This window comes from Asparagus officinalis, chromosome 7, assembly GCF_001876935.1.
Source record: "Asparagus officinalis chromosome 7, Aspof.V1, whole genome shotgun sequence".
In the NCBI taxonomy this organism is placed as follows: Eukaryota; Viridiplantae; Streptophyta; class Magnoliopsida; order Asparagales; family Asparagaceae; genus Asparagus; species Asparagus officinalis.
Genome location: NC_033800.1, coordinates 37346686 through 37363534, shown reverse-complemented (window position 1 = coordinate 37363534; position 16849 = coordinate 37346686). Strand labels below are relative to the sequence as shown.

At 37.8% G+C, this 16849-nt stretch overlaps 1 protein-coding gene across 3 annotated transcripts; it reads left to right on the top strand.

Moving 5' to 3' along the window:
* On the top strand, positions 1429-10826 carry LOC109848985 (polyprenol reductase 1-like). 3 transcript variants are annotated; one of them, XM_020418745.1, is made up of 4 exons: positions 1429-1549; positions 2786-2884; positions 4764-4867; positions 9601-10826. In XM_020418745.1, the coding sequence occupies exon 4, from the start codon at positions 9617-9619 to the stop codon at positions 10583-10585; it is 969 nt and encodes a 322-aa protein (XP_020274334.1). In that variant the 5' UTR covers positions 1429-1549; positions 2786-2884; positions 4764-4867; positions 9601-9616; the 3' UTR covers positions 10586-10826. The 3 variants fall into 3 exon arrangements, with proteins under 3 accessions (XP_020274334.1, XP_020274332.1, XP_020274333.1); XM_020418743.1 differs by lacking the exon at positions 4764-4867; XM_020418744.1 differs by lacking the exon at positions 4764-4867 and having other exon boundaries at positions 1429-1553.

Sequence of the window (16849 nt, the reverse complement as noted above, 5' to 3'; positions counted from 1 at the left end):
TTGATGCCTGACATTTAAGCCTAAAAAAATCATGGCCAGTAAGAATAGTACCCCCTTTTCTCTTTAATTCCTCCTTAGTGACATTATCAATTTAGCTGACCTTTAATTACTCGTTATTTTCACCACTATGTCAATAGTCTAATAATCTGTTTTTCTGTTTTTAAATCATCTTCGCCTTTAAATCAAAGATATAATCACTTTCTTTTCTTTTTAATTTTTCCTTCATAAAATCAGTTGATTTTTTGAGAGTACGTGGATCTTCCTACTCATTGATTAATTGGAAAGACTTATTGATTTTGATATGAATTTTTGTTATTTTTGATTTCGTTCATTCTAAGTTCTTTCTCTATGAAATCACTGCTTCGTGTGACTTGACTATTGTTTAGCCATCAATCTAAGTAGCGAAATCATTGCTTGATTGAAATAAAAAAAAAGTGAAAACTTAGAAGAGGAGGAATTATTTGTATGGATTTGATTCGGGAAGGAAAGGGGATGCAAATGAAATGAGTGGATTGGTTTTGCGGGAAATGAGTTCTGTTAGGTATGATGATTTCCAAAGTGTTACAAATACCTTTTTACCCTTTTAAATAAAAAATTAAATACAAATATTATAGGAGCACCGAAGCAAAACTCATTATTTAATTCCATAAGTTATTATCAATTAATTGGTTAATAATACACATGCAATGCATATTATTTTACAATGCCTATGCCTCTAAGATTATTTCTACTCTTTAATTATCAACCAACTCCAATTAGATCAATTTCATATTAACTAGTTTTGAATGGAAGAGCTTTAATTCGAAAGTTTAATTTTGATTTAATTGATTTAGTTAATAACCAATTATAATTAGAATGAGAATGTTAACTCTTGATTCTTCTAAATAGGAGTATTAGTAAACCTTTCATTTTGAAGACTTAACTCATTTTAATTCCTCTAGATTGGTTAGCTTAACCTTTTTATATTTTTTGCATTTAACAATTTATGTAGAGTTTCACATTAACTATTGTATAAATTTTTTGTGTTTGGCGGGTTAAGAAGAGATCAAGTTTCTGAACCCCTTACTTATCCCTTTGTCAAATAGTAGTGATAAGTGCACTACTCCTCTTGCACTATTTTGACATTATTATTAACAAAAGAATTAAATCATGATGACTCACCACTACAATTTTAAAGTGGCCAGCCATTATGACCCCACTCTTTTATGAGTAGTGGTATCAAAACAGTATAAGGAGAGTAGTATACCTATCATTTTTCTTTTGCCAAATGGCACCCAAGGGTCTATCGGCACTTGGATTAGTACAAGAAGTTTATCCGCAATTAACCGGATTTGGGCCTTTGGATATCGAATCCAAAGTTCATTTTCTTAGCGGGTTTTAAAACAAAAGGGGTTTTAAACCCGAAAAACCCAAACCCAACTCCTAAATTCTTCGACGCAGAAAATATCGCGTCCCAAATCTGCTCGACGCCATCAAAAGGCACTGAAATGGCTTCGTCGGAGTTCAAAGAGACCTTGAGAAGCATTTGAGAAGACATTACAAAGAACTAGTGGGTAATTTTAAGTTTTTTTATACTTTCAAGGTTTTCCAGGGTTTTCAAAATTGACATATAACTTGTAATTGAGCTAGGGTTTTGTTTTGTAGTGTCGAAATCATCACATTTTGAGGAATTTTTTGATTTTATCTCACTTTTTTCTAGCTTGGTCGAAAGTATCATTTATATACCCAAAGTATTCTATTTTATTTCTCATTTATTTCAGTTGTTGAACATTTTTACGGTTTCATTTTCGTCAGTTTTTGACAATTTTTCTCTGTCCCAGTTCTCTGCAGTTTTTAATTTACAATCTAGTTTAGAAAAATAATATATAATTTGTTCCATTTTCTCTCCTAGCTCGCTTTTTCTCCTTTCTTTGTGGTCGCTGTCTATCATGATTTCATACACTCATTTGAAATAATGATTCATTGAAACCCATGAGTTCCAACTGATACTTGATAATTGCTTCTTCCACAAATATAAAGACCAAACTCTGTCATTTCTTTGTTCTTTTTTTCGTGCAGTTTTGTTTCTCGTTCTCTCTCTGCTCAATTTCAGTTTTTACTAATTGTCTGCATATGATTAATTAATGCTCAGTTTGGGGTATAATTGTAACATTTTGGTGGTATACTTGTAATATTTTAGGAGAAACGTGTAATATTTTTGGACATAGTTGTTACTTCTTGAGTGTTGTTGTATGCTCTAGATGACTAATAAATGAAAATTTTAGAACCAAATTTGCTTGCATTTTCATAATACATATACATATATTTCATATTACATAAGTCAAGAAAATCATGATATACATGCATGGATTACATGATTTACATCAATTATTCTTTCTTGATTCTTGGTTTTCATCTTGTCTTCAAATCTTTGAAAGATCATCAACCTACAAATATGCATATACAATTAGTTCCTTGTTTACAAATTTATAATCTACATAATAAAATAAACATACACATGTTGTAGCCATTTTGATATGCATGCATGCACCCTGTATCCTAAGTTTTACAAATTTTGCTGTGTCCCATGTCCGTATCTGTATCTGCACCCGTGTCGGCACCCGTATCCGTGCAATCTAGGTTGTCATAGACACTATTATAGTCAAGGAGTTAAAAGTCTAGAGATGTGAAGTTCACTTCATATGTTATATTTTTCTTGCTTTAGCTTCCTAGTAGATCAGTATTCAATCTATAGTAACCATGTCTGACTTAATGCACTTTTTCCCTTTCAAAATTTCATTTCCAGATATTCTGGAGCTTATTGACTCAATCTGGCATATCTCTAAGAAAATCAAGATCTAGTTATACTGATAAGACCATGTCCTCGGAAGAAGAGCAAGCAGAGGTAAGCTTAGTGATGCCAATTTAGACCGTTCATCTTTGAGTGATATATGCTTGAAGTCATATGCAGTTTTTATTATGTTTCCATGTAATTACTCACCTAAAAGTGGTGAATTATGTTTCCATGATAGCTTGTAGTGAAATATAGTCTATTACCATGAGTGTATTTATTGGCAACTATTTGCATTTTACCTACTGTCTTGACAAAAGTTGACTGATATGATTATTCTGAATTTCTTAGCATCTTTCTAACCATAACCCAAAAGTAAATCTTATGTTTTTAAAACTCCTCTTCTGTGTGAAATTTAGTGACATAAAACCTTCAGTATTCACAATTCAGAGTGAAAGTAACAATCCTATTACAGCTCAATGGTGAAAATGCGACTTTAGTAATAAGCATACAAGATTATGCACACTCAAAGGCACCAAACAGCCAAAGGCATGTAAATGCTCACGCTATAAAAGTAGCATAACCGTATCCTATAAACTATATCAATCATCTGAAATTTTGCTATAGATGATGAATACTATTTTTGAACTTTAACTATAATATCAAGTGATTTTGAGAATAAGTTGGGTAGTAGATCATAGAAATCACCACACTTGCTCACATATATGAATTATTTTAATATGATAATTATAACAAAACCTTGCTCGTCAAGAAACTAAGAGATACAACTTTGTCTGTCAACTTACAATTAATTTGCATGATTATTCAAATTAACCTAATGCCAACAAAATGCCTAAAGCTGAGCTTCCATTAATCATTAAACTAAGTGGTACTAGCTGGTTTGTTGCTAGTTATTCTTAACCTATGTGTAATTTATTTTTGAATGCAATTCAAAACAATCCATTCAGAATTTTATAGATACAGTCAGACTAACCAGTATTGCTTGAATACAATTAAAGATTGTTTTGACTCCAGAATAGTTGCAATGTAAGTGCATGTATCCCACGCCTCTTTTCTCCCAAGCATGTGAGATTGAAAGAACGAAAGGACCAACAAAGGTAAATTCCAAATATTTTCTCCTACATTTTTGCTAGTTGCAAGAAAGAACGTCCTACTGAAATGTCATGACAATCCCTTGTTCATTTGATCAATCTCATCTAATGTTGTAATCAAGGTTTTAAATGTCGGATGTCGGGTTAATGTCGGATGGCTGAAATACATATCGGATAGCGGAAATCGGGGATATATCGGGGGACATTGACTAAATATCGGATTGCCATATCGGGTAGTGCGCATATGTATAATATCATGTCTTAAATGTAATCTAAGCATTCATAAATTCAATATAAACATACTTTATAAATTCTAGAGACTAAACATATAAAAAAGTAAATAATATATGGATATAGGTTCATAAATTCTTTCTATCGGGTTCATAAGAAACCCTTAAATATGAGAACGGGTCAAATGAGTTTGAGTATTTATCACTAAACCCAAACCCGATAATAAAAAATAGATCTTAAAAAAAAAACCATATCGGTCGATTTTTCAAAGCTAAAAAATAGATCGATATGCCTGATATGACCCTGATATTTCTGATTTGGCCCTAAAAATCGATATACGAGTTGAAAATGTCCATGTTGTGTCGGTTGAGTCCTCAAACCGATATGTCGGCCGACATGTCGGACATGTCGGGCGACATTTAAAACTTTGGTTGTAATCAAGTATGTCTAAAACAAAACGAAAAACACTTCTTCACCCTACCATATAGTTAATCCACAATATCTACCCAGCTATATCCAAACCTTTCTCACATGCTTTACGGGTAAATTTTCAAGTAATTAATCCCACTCAAATTTCAAGTAGTTATATTAGTATTTTATGGTTTTTAAAAAAAAATAGTAATTCACGAAGTTGCATTTTTTCTTTACAGGTAAAATTTCAAGTTACAGTTATGGATATGTAATACATGCTTGTCTCTCGAACAAGATCACTCTTCCCACTCAATTTCATAGCCTTATTGTGACAACTGAGGAGGTTGCAAAGTGAATTATAGATAGACATTTACAATTAAAGTATTTCGTGCTCATTTCATTGTTTTCTTACAACTACATGCACATTTTTGCCCTTTGGCTTTTTTTAAAGCCATAAAATACTAATATAACTACTTTTGAGTTACACCTACTTGCAAAAAAGAAAGTACATCTAATTGCACCTTTTGTCTACTTGAACTTGCAAATTAGCATGATTAGGAGCAGGCTCGCCACTTGGGCTCGCAATCTTACCAGTTCATTGAGCCATGTAATCACTAACACTAATTTCAAATTAAATTTAGAAGTGTGGTTTTGTCCCACATTGGTTACTATTTGAAATAATAGCTCTTCATATCCAAAGACGCATCAGTAGTTGGCATCTCTTTGGAGACATCCGATAAAATTGGAACAATACCGAGAAGATTGGCATGGCCCTTGCGCAAGGATGTGCGCATGGATGACACACAAATCGAGAACCGGTCCAAATTTTTTCCCATTCCTCCTCCGTCTTCGTCGTCCCGGAGATTTCTAGGTTTTTGTTCTTTTTTCCTCTCTCTTGCACCACAAACTCTTAACTTTTTGCTTCGTCATTGTCTTCCAATCTCATCAGCAATCTATTAACGTAAGTTCTTAATGTTAAGATTTCTTGCTCTTTTTTCAATTCGAATCATTAACCAAGTCTATGTTATCATCAAAGCCAGAACCCTAGAATTGTTATATTGTATGCTGAATGTATAATTGGTGGGAACTAATTCACTGTTAGCAATTGAAAAAGGTGGAATCTCTAAAAATTCCCAATCCTTTCATGTCAGTCTCAAAACCCTAGAGCTGCGAACTAGCTATTGGAGTAGTGACAATTTCTTTCTTCTATACTTAGTTTTCTGACTAATTTTTACAGCTAGATCTTAATCTTTTAGGCCAAGGAGGCGGTTACTATTAATCCTAGATACAACTATCTGTATATACTGTAAGATTTGCTATTTTTACAGAAAACCTGATTGCAGATTCTCAAGTTCTATTGGAATTGCTTGTTTTGTGTCTTGTTGTTGGGTATTAAACTAATATGATCCAATAGTTCCTCTTCGTTTTTTTCGTGAACAATATTTTTCAGCATGACTTGAGGAATACAGCTGAGTCGGTTGCCTAGGAGAGGTAGTTGCTATAGTGCATCCTGTTTCTAGTAATTGGATTGTGAACAATATTTTTCTTATCCAAAGGTACCATATCCCTTTTTAAGGGTATATTTTGAAGGAACTGGACATAGTACTTGTGAGTTATGACATCCTAGAAGAGCAATATCAATTGCTTAGTGTTTTGTCGTGTTTATCAATACAAGAATACAAGATATAGGTGTCAAAGGTCCAAGACAATATTATTCTAAAAATTTTTACATGATAAGTGGCGTTGTTCAATAGGTGAATGTTTTTCTATTTTTTGATGCATTCATATATTAACATAACCAATCAATAATTTTTTCTTTTGATCGTGCCTTTGGTGCACACGGAAATCAAACCTAGCCCCCCCACGAGGGAGCGAAACGACTTTGCCGTGTGTTCTACTGGAATGCCCCTTTCGTTCATAACCAATCAATTATTACTTATTAGTTTGAGAGAAACAATTGTTTTATGGCATTGATTGCCATCTTATGACATGGAATCATAGTTGGAGACTTGGGAGTGCTCTGACGTGGGACATGGAAGGGAAGAACGAACAAATCATGAAAGGGAAAGGGGGGAAAAGTGAAGTGTGATAGTTCTTCCCATGGTAAAGCATGTGAGAGAGGTTTGGATATAGTTGGATAGATATTGTGGATTAACTGTATGGTAGGGAGTGAAGAAGTATTTTTCGTTTTGTTTTAGACATACTTGATTATGGTGTTAGATGAGATTCATCAAACGAAGCAGGGATTGTCATGACATCTCATAGCAGAAATATTAATAAACTATAACTCTAGTGAGTCGAAAGAGTCTTATTATTACATAAGCATAGCAGCGTGTCTAATATAACTATAACTCTCTGTGTCAAGCAATCTTATAGATTCTTCTCATGTCCAATAACTTTGAGCTACAGATAGAGCTATTTAATTCTTTATTGAAAGAGATTTAAAATCAACAGGGTGAGTTTATATTCACTGAGCAGATAACTTCTTACCAAGGTTTTAAATGTTGGATGTGAGGTTCATGTCAGACGGCTAAAATTCATGTCTCATAGCGGAAATCAGAGATATGTTAAAGGACATGAAAAAAATATTGGATTGTCATATCTGATGGTGTGCATATGTGTAATATAATATTATAAATAAAACTTAAACATACTTAATAAATTTTATTGTCTAAACATATAAAAAGTAAATAACTTATGATGCTTAGAGTTGATATTAAAGAAAAGAGGTGGGAAAAGAAAAGCTCGATGTTTGCAGTTAAGGAGAGAAGATCGTCCGATTTTGATGACGAAGGAACATCATGGAGAATAGACCGATGAAATGTTGAAGGAGAGAGAGAAGAATGACAGAAATGACTTTGAACATTTTTTTCCCAGCTGATCGGGTTTTGTCTTTAGAAGCAATATTAAGTCAATCAGAAATTTAAACTCAAACCTGATTAGATAAACATAAAAAAAAACAACTAATTTTTTAGACTGAAAAATCGGTCGACGTAGCCGACATGTTCCCCAATATATCTAGCAGACATTCTAACATGTCCCAAGATATATCCGACACGAATCCTAAAAATACAATACACATTGAAAAGCGTCATATCATGTCGGTTGTCTCCTAAATCCATCATGTCGGCCGACATGTCTGACATGACAGCCAACATTTAAAACATTGCTTCTCACGAATGGATTAGGGTCATTAGACAACTTCAAGAAATTATTGATACCGAGTTCAAATTAACTAAATTAACTACTATAAAAGAACAAATAAGGAAGCATATAAGATATTGAAAAAAACAATCTTCCATGTATATCATTTGACAATTATAAAACTCATGTAGTTATAAGAAAACAATAAAATGAGCATAAAATACTTTTACTTGTAAATGTCTATCTATAATACACTTATAAAACTTTCTCAATTGTCACAATAAGGCTATGAAATTGAGTGGAAGAGTGATCTTGTTTGAGAGACAAGCATGTATTACATATCCATAATTGTAACTTGAAAATTTAATTTGTAAAGAAAAAATTGCAACTTCATGAAATACTAAATTTTTTAAAAAACCATAATATACTAGTGTAACTACTTTTGAGGTACACCTAATTGCAAAAAGAAAGTACACCTCATTGCACCTTTTATCCACTTGAGCTTCTATTTGAAACATGTTAAACCGTTAGCTACAAATGGTGATTGCTGGAATTTCATCCGATTTTAATAGGACATTGGACATACATTAAAAGTGAAAAATAGAAATAAAAGAAAGAAATGGCATGAGGTCACTGGACATCGTCAGGGGCGATGCCAGTAGCTGTAAAAAGCTACTTTTCTTTTTCTTTTCTAAATCCACATAATTCTAATCTAAAACTAAAAGAAATAAAACAACTTACTTTTGATAGAAGCTTTCTCCTCCTCTTCTCTCTAATATGTTTTTGTTGGAGGTTTACTAGGAGAAGGGAGGGAAAGATAAATAATGGAAAGGAAAGATAGGAAAGAAGGGGAAAAGATAAATGTTGTTTGGGAGTTTAGTAAGGCGAATGGAAGTAAACTTAATTCTCATTGTTTGGGAGTTCTAATAAAGGGGAGGGAAGTGAAGTGAAGTGAATATATATAAAGTTGCATAAATACCCTTAGATGTTATTAAGACATTTTGTCAACTAATAAATTATAAGGGTAAAATTGTCTCTCCATCTTGAATATATTTACACCCATTTTTTTACTCCCTCTTAACCCCCAAGTTGGGAGAGAGAAAAATCTTACCAAATATCACCTTTCCTTCCATCCTTTTAACCCCTCAAAACCCCCTGAAAAAAAACTCCCAAACAAAGGTATTATAAAATTTCACCTTCCCTTCCATCCTCTAACCACCATCCAAACACACCTTGTAGCTTTTGGTATTTTTCTTCTTGTGTATGAGGCTTTGAGAGATTGACTAGTTTATATAGGGTTTTCATGTCCTTTTGCATTGTATAACTCATAGTTACTTTTACTCCTAATTAAGGACATTAAAGACCTAATTGAAACTTTTAACTTATTGCCTCAGGTAGGAAACACTTGATTTTCCTTTTTTCCTTCATTATTTGAGAAAACTGGTTGTCTACAAAAACAAAGACAACAAACTTGTCATTTTTATACTTCTCTTTTAGTTTTGACTTTAGAAATCTTCTGTTGATAAACATTGAAATTGCTAGTAAAAATTAGAGAAATGTTAACAAGTTCGAAGGGCAGGAAAGATTGCGATCTCTGAGTCTTCTTCATTTCTAAACAATACGCAGCTCTTCTTTTCTTTAATTATCCCTTACTTAACGGTAGAGGTATTGTTTTTAAGTGTTTTTCCTTACTTATGTGGATCATTCACAGAAGTTCTGATTCTACTTTTCTAGAACAAGTCAGGTCTCAAGAAAGAATTAATCCATAAAATGAATAAGAGAGCTAGATTCTTGACATGATTATGAAAACATACCAAAAGATCATTACAGTTTTTAGTACGTCGGAATATACATTGCATGGTAAAACTTCTTCCATTTATTGGCCTCCTTTCATGATTTATATTTGCTGAGATTTACTCCTTTTAAGTGCAGTTAACGAGATGACATTATGGCTCAATTCCAACCTCACTTGCGCTCAGCTGCTTCTCTAATGGATATAGAATTCATAGTTTTTTTGAGAATTGCCTGGATTGCAGCCATACTTCCAATAGTTGTGGCATCTATTCCAGTTAAACCTTTTAATTTCCTTCAGAGTTTGCTCTTAAAATTTGCTGCTAGAGGAAAAACCTCACAGTCTTCAGATAAATTCTCAATTCCTCAAAGATACTTCTTACATTTCTATGTCTTAGCTGTGGTGTTAACAACATGGTTGGCCCTTTCAACATGGCTCTATGCATATAATGCTGATGACCATATAGCTTCTGCTGGGGACAGAATTAAGGCTTGGAGAACCGTATTTGTTCTTTTATTGATGGAAGCTCAAGTCTTGAGACGCTTATATGAGTCAAAATGCGTGTTTATTTATAGCCCATCAGCTCGGATGCACATCGTTGGCTACTTCACTGGTTTGTTCTTTTATACAGCAGCGCCTCTTTCACTTGCCAGTAAATTTTCCCTGGAGGCATTGAGTTATTCAGTTAATCTATTGACGGAATTCACAGTCAAAGGGCCGACTGAATTACCGGTTGACTTCACATGGAAGGAAATATTGAAACCGGTTATCGGTTTGGGATGGTGTCAGTGGATTGGGTCTACTATTTTTATGTGGGGTTGGTTACATCAGCTTCGTTGTCATCAAATTCTTGGGTCTTTGCGTGAAAATAAAAGAGAGAATGGCTATGTAATCCCCCATGGTGACTGGTTTGAGTATGTCTCTTGCCCACATTATCTTTTCGAAATCGTGATATATGCTGGGATTTTGGTTGCTAGTGGGGGTTTGGATTTCACTTTGTGGCTCGTTTTGTTGTTTGTCGTAGCAAATCTAGTATTTGCATCAGCGGAGACTCATCGATGGTATCATCTTAAGTTGGATAGTTATCCCGAGTCCCGGAAAGCTATCATTCCTTTTATATATTAATCATCAGAAACTATGGCATTTGATCATGTCATATCAAACAAGAGGAAAAGTTCAAATGAAGAATGGCAATTCAATTTGCTTCAGGATCACTTAAAATTCCAAAAAAAAAAAGGCTTTTAGGGGCTTCGTTTTCCGCTGTGCATAGGCTCGCATCTATTATTAATTTCGCTTCAGTTACCTATTTGTATAATATGCATTCTTTTTCTGCAATCAAACATCAACAAAAACAAGATTATGTCAATTTTTTTTGGTGTGTTCTCTCTTTGTACACAAACTAACTGATGTGTTTATGATCAATTAATTAGTTATAAAGGACTTTGGCTTAGAAAAAAAATGTTGGCATAATTACTTATACACTGTGTATATATTCTGCTAGGATACAAATCGTATCGGGTAGACGTATTATATTACACATGATATCATGTAGCGATTAATCGAATTATGCGGATCATGCGTTTTGAAATTTTTAATATATGTAGGTATCGGTCAAATAAGATGGAAAGGAAACTATGTGGGTATTATAGTCAAATAAGACGAAACTGCAGAAAGGAAACTAACCTGTACAAAATAATGAAAGTAAATAGATAACCTAAATGTTAGTTTTGGGGTGGATACCAACCTCCGCCGGCGAGAAGCTCCGACGAGCTCGAGGATGACGCAGGCGAAGCTGGAGGCGAGGTTCAGGCAAGCCTCGGGAGCTCAGACAAGCTCGAGCTCTGCGTTCGAACGCCCCTCTTGACCTCGGCGTTTTGGCGGTTCGAACTCCGCGTCTCAGCACTCCGACCCTTGCGTCGGGCTTGTGCGCTGGCGACAGGCTGTCGCCAGTCGGGCTTGTGCGCTGGCGACAGGCTGTCGCCAGCCTGTCATATTCGCCTATAAAAGCTCCTCCCTCGATGCCCTAGCTGTTGTGCTCTTTTCCCGACTTCTTCTCTGGCGGCGATTTTTCCCTTTGTTCTTCGTTCCTTTTTCTCCAGCGCTCAGAAGTCAGAATTTTGGGATTTTGAGGGGAGATTTAAGAAGTTAAGAAGAGCATTAAGAAAAGGGGATTAAAGAAGAGAGAGAATCTTTTCCCAGCTCTCAAAGCTTTGAGGGGGAATTAAAGAGGGGATTTATTGTGGAACATTCTTTATTCTCAAGAGAGAATTGAAAGGGACTATTCCCTTTAATTATTAACATTGTGCCTACAGTGTTCATTTTGAGAAATGGCACAATGTTCATTTTGAGAAATCTTAGTTTTGAGATATGCTCTTGAATTGTAATTTCTTGTTTGATTAATAAGAAATTTACTGTGTGGCTCCCGAGGACGTAGGCAGTTGCCTAACCTCATAAATCTTGTGTACTTTTCTATTCTGCGTTTCTGTTGCATTAGGGATTTCGGTGTTAGATTCCCAACAACTGGTATCAGAGCGTGAAACGATCTAGAGGAAGTCAGATTCAAGTAGGAGCCATGGCCGCAGATGAAGGAAAAATGAGACTTGAAAATTTTGATGGAACAGATTTCGGATTCTGGAAAATGCAGATAGAGGATTATCTGTATCAGAAAAATCTGTATCAACCATTATCGGGGAAGAAGCCAGATTCTATGAAGGCAGATGAGTGGAACCTTCTAGATAGACAAGCCCTCAGAGTTATCAGATTGACGCTGACTCGTAATGTTGCGTTCAACATAGCAAAGGAGAAGACCACAGCAGGTCTTATGGCAACTCTCTTAAATATGTATGAGAAGCCATCAGCCGCGAACAAAGTTCATTTGATGCGGCGGTTATTCAATCTGAAAATGGCGGAAGGCGCGTCAGTAGCACAACACCTCAATGAACTTAATACGATTACAACCCAATTGGGTTCAGTTGGAATCGAGTTTGAGGAGGAAGTTTGGGCGTTGATACTTTTGTCTTCCCTACCAGAGAGTTGGAACGCTACAGTCACGGTAGTGAGTAGCTCGTCGGGAAACAAAAAGTTGAAGTTCGACGACGTTCGTGATTTGGTTCTCAGTGAGGAGATCCGACGGAGTGAGACGGGTGAAGCTACAACCTCTTCAGTATTGCATACAGAGTCAAGAGGTAGAAATTCAACCAGAGAAAACGGACGGGGCAAATCAAACTTCAGAGGTAGATCAAAGGACAGGAGGTCCAAGTCAAGGAATTCAAGCAACAGCTCAAAAGCTATCGAGTGTTAGAATTGTGGAAAGACCGGACATTACAAGAATCAGTGCAAGAGTGCACAGAAGGAGAAGGAGGCGAAAGCAGAGGTGAATGTCACCTCCACCTCAGGAGGAGACGACGCATTGATATGCTCTTTGGAGAGCAAGGAGGAATCTTGGGTGTTAGATTCAGGAGCGTCGTTCCATGCTACCTCTCAGAAAGAATTCTTCGAGAAGTATACCCCCGAAAATCTTAGATACGTATATCTTGGTGATGATCAACCATGTGCTATTGTGGGCAAAGGCGTGGTGAAAATTAAGTTGAACGGGTCAGTATGGGAGCTGAAGGATGTCAGGCATATTCCCGACCTGAGAAAGAACTTAATATCCGTAGGCCAGTTGGCTGGCGAAGGATATACCACGATCTTCCATGGAGATGATTGGAAGATCTCAAAGGGCGCAATGACGATTGCCCGAGGCAGGAAGACTGGTACCCTATATATGACAGCAGGTGCACGTTGTTTGATCTCAGTTGCAGCAGGTAATGAAACTTCAAAGCTGTGGCACCAGAGACTCGGTCATATGAGTGAGAAGGGGATGAAAATCATGCACACAAAGAGAAAACTCCCAGGACTGCAGTCAGTGGAGATGGATATGTGTGAAGAATGCATACTCGGAAAGCAGATGAGAGTCAGCTTTCAGACAAGTGGCAGAACCCCCAGGAAAGAGAAACTAGAGCTCGTTCACTCAGATGTATGGGGACCAACAACCATCACGTCCATTGGTGGAAAACACTACTTCGTGACTTTTATTGATGATCACTCTCGGAAAGTGTGGGTCTACTTTCTGAAGCATAAGTCAGAAGTATTTGAGGCTTTCAGGAGATGGAAAGCTATGGTCGAGAATGAGACCGGTCTGAGAATAAAGAAGCTTAGGACCGATAATGACGGTGAATATAAAGACACCGGATTCAAGAAGTTCTGTTATGAGCACAGGATCAGAATGGAGAGAACCGTGCCCGGCACGCCTCAGCAAAATGGTGTAGCTGAGCGGATGAACCGAACGTTGACAGAGAGAGCCAGAAGCATTCGAGTACAGTCAGGCCTACCGAAGCAGTTCTGGGCAGAAGCGGTCAACACAGCAGCTTACTTTATCAACCGAGGTCCATCGGTTCCATTGGAGCACAGAATACCAGAGGAGGTATGGTGCGGAAAGGAGGTAAAACTCTCACATCTTAAAGTTTTCGGTTATGTAGCTTACGTGCATATTAGTGATCAAGGCAGGAATAAGCTTGATCCCAAGTCAAAGAAATGCACTTTCATCGGCTATGGTGAAGATGAGTTCGGCTACCGCATTTGGGACAACGAAAACAAGAAAGTGATCCGCATCAGAGATGTGATATTCAACGAGAAGGTGATGTACAAGGACATGCACAAGACAGATGACTCAGAGATCGAGTCAATATTTGTGGATGCAGATGATGTCCCGAGTAACCTCTCGGAAGAATCCAATGCAGAGGGTCCTCAGCAAGAAGAGCCTGCTGGACAAGATGGTGCGCAGGAGCCCGACGCACCAGCTCCGATATTAAGAAGATCTTCTCGTCCTCCTGTACCCAACAGGAGATACATGAACTATCTGTTGTTGACAGATGGTGGGGAGCCTGAAAGCTTTGATGAAGCTTGTCAGTGTGGAGATGCGAGCAAGTGGGAGCTTGCAATGAAAGATGAGATGAAGTCTCTCATATCAAACCAGACGTGGGAACTAGCTGAGTTGCCCACGGGTAAGAAGGCACTCCACAACAAATGGGTGTACCGGGTGAAAGAGGAGCAGGATGGTTCCAGAAGATATAAAGCCCGGCTAGTTGTCAAAGGTTTTCAGCAGAAGGAAGGAATTGACTATACCGATATTTTCGCTTCCGTGGTGAAGCTAAATACTATCAGGACCGTGATGAGTATTGTAGCAATTGAAGATATTCATCTCGAGAAGTTAGACGTGAAGACGGCGTTTCTTCACGGAGATCTAGAAGAGGAGATATACATGCACTAGACAGAAGGTTTCTCAGAAGGAAAGAAGAAGAACCTGGTGTGCAGACTCAAGAAGAGCTTGTATGGCCTGAAACAAGCCCCAAGACAGTGGGACAAAAAGTTTGACGGCTTCATGCACAAGGAAGGTTTCCAGAAGTGCAACGCCGACCACTGTTGCTACTTCAAAAGATATCAGTCTAGTTATATCATCCTACTACTGTATGTTGATGATATGTTGGTTGCAGGAGCAGATATGAAGGATATCAAGAGTTTAAAGCAGCAGCTGTCAAAGGAGTTTGACATGAAGGACTTGGGTCCAGCGAAGAAGATCATTGGAATGCAAATTACGAGAGACAAGAAGAAAGGGTTCTTACGGTTGTCTCAGACGGAGTACATCAACCATGTTTTGCAAAGATTCAGCATGGGCGACGCTAAGCCAGTGAGCACACCCTTGGCCAGCCATTTTTGTCTGTCGAAGGATCAGTCTCCTCAGTCAGAAGAAGAGAAAGAGAGTATGGCTCAGGTTCCTTACGCCTCAGCTATCGGAAGTTTGATGTACGCAATGGTCTGTACGAGACCAGATATTGGCCATGCAGTGGGAGTGGTCAGCCGGTTTATGTCGAATCCAGGAAAAGCTCATTGGGAAGCGGTCAAGTGGATTCTGAGATATCTACGAGGCACCACACAGAAGTGTTTGCACTTTGGTAAGGGAGAGGTAGAAGTGCAAGGGTACGTAGATGCAGACTTCGGCGGCGAAGTTGATCACCGAAGAAGCACCACCGGCTATGTATTCACCGTCGGAAGTACAGCTGTTAGTTGGATGTCACAGGTACAGAAGATCGTTACCCTACCCACTACAGAAGCTGAGTATGTTGCAGTGACTGAAGCCAGTAAAGAGATGATATGGCTTCAGGGCTTATTGACAGAGCTAGGATTCAAACAGGAGAAGAATGTTTTGCACAGTGATAGCCAGAGTGCGATACACTTGGCGAAGAATTCAGCATTTCATTCTAGAACGAAGCATATTGCGCTTCGGTACCACTTCATCAGATCCCTGTTGGAAGATGACGTGTTAAAACTGGAAAAGATTACAGGAAGTAAGAATCCAGCATATATGTTAACAAAGACGGTGACTGTTCAGAAACTGGAGTTGTGCGCAACTTCAGTTGGCCTCATGCATAGATAATGAGGGCAGAGCCACACAGAAGAGGAGCTTGATGAGATAGCCTGTTGATGTCGGTTTGGTCTCCAAGTGGGAGATTGTTAGTTTTGGGGGTGGATACCAACCTCCGCCGGCGAGGAGCTCCGACGAGCTCGAGGATGACGCAGGCGAAGCTGAGGCGAGGTTTCGGCAGGATCAGACAAGCTCCAGCGAGTCCTCTTGCGTTCGTCGGATCGCCCGCCCTTGACCTCCAGGCGTTTTCGGCGTTCGAGTCACTGTCGGGCAGCGATCGTCGCAGGCGACCCGCCCTTAAAGCGCGTCGTGACGCGTTGTGCGCTGGGCGACGAGGTCGCTGTCGGCCAACGCACCGGTACGGTCGGCTGTTCATATTCGCCAATAAAAGCTCCTCCCCCGATGCCCTAGTTGCTGTGCTCTTTTCCCGACTTCTTCTCTAGCGGCGATTTTTCCCTTTGTTCTTCGTTCCTTTTTCTCCAGCGCTCAGAAGTCAGAATTTTGGGATTTTGAGGGGAGATTTAAGAAGTTAAGAAGAGCATTAAGAGAAGGGGATTAAAGAAGAGAGAGAATCTTTTCCCAGCTCTCAAAGCTTTGAGGGGGAATTAAAGAGGGGATTTATTGTGGAACATTCTTTATTCTCAAGAGAGAATTGAAAGGGACTATTCCCTTTAATTATTAACACTGTAGCTACAGTATTCATTTTGAGAAATCTCAGTTTTGAGATCTGCTCTTGAATTGTAATTTCTTGTTTGATTAATAAGAAATTTACTGTGTGGCTCCCGAGGACGTAGGCAGTTGCCGAACCTCGTAAATCTTGTGTACTTTTCTATTCTGCGTTTCTGTTACATTAGGGATTTCGGTGTTAGATTCCCAACAACTGGTATCAGAGCGTGAAACGATCTAGAGAAAGTCAGATTCAAGTG

Excerpts from the sequence above, each read along its gene's own strand:
- LOC109848985 (XM_020418743.1), top strand. The coding sequence starts at position 9,617 with ATGGCTCAATTCCAACCTCACTTGCGCTCAGCTGCTTCTCTAATGGAT.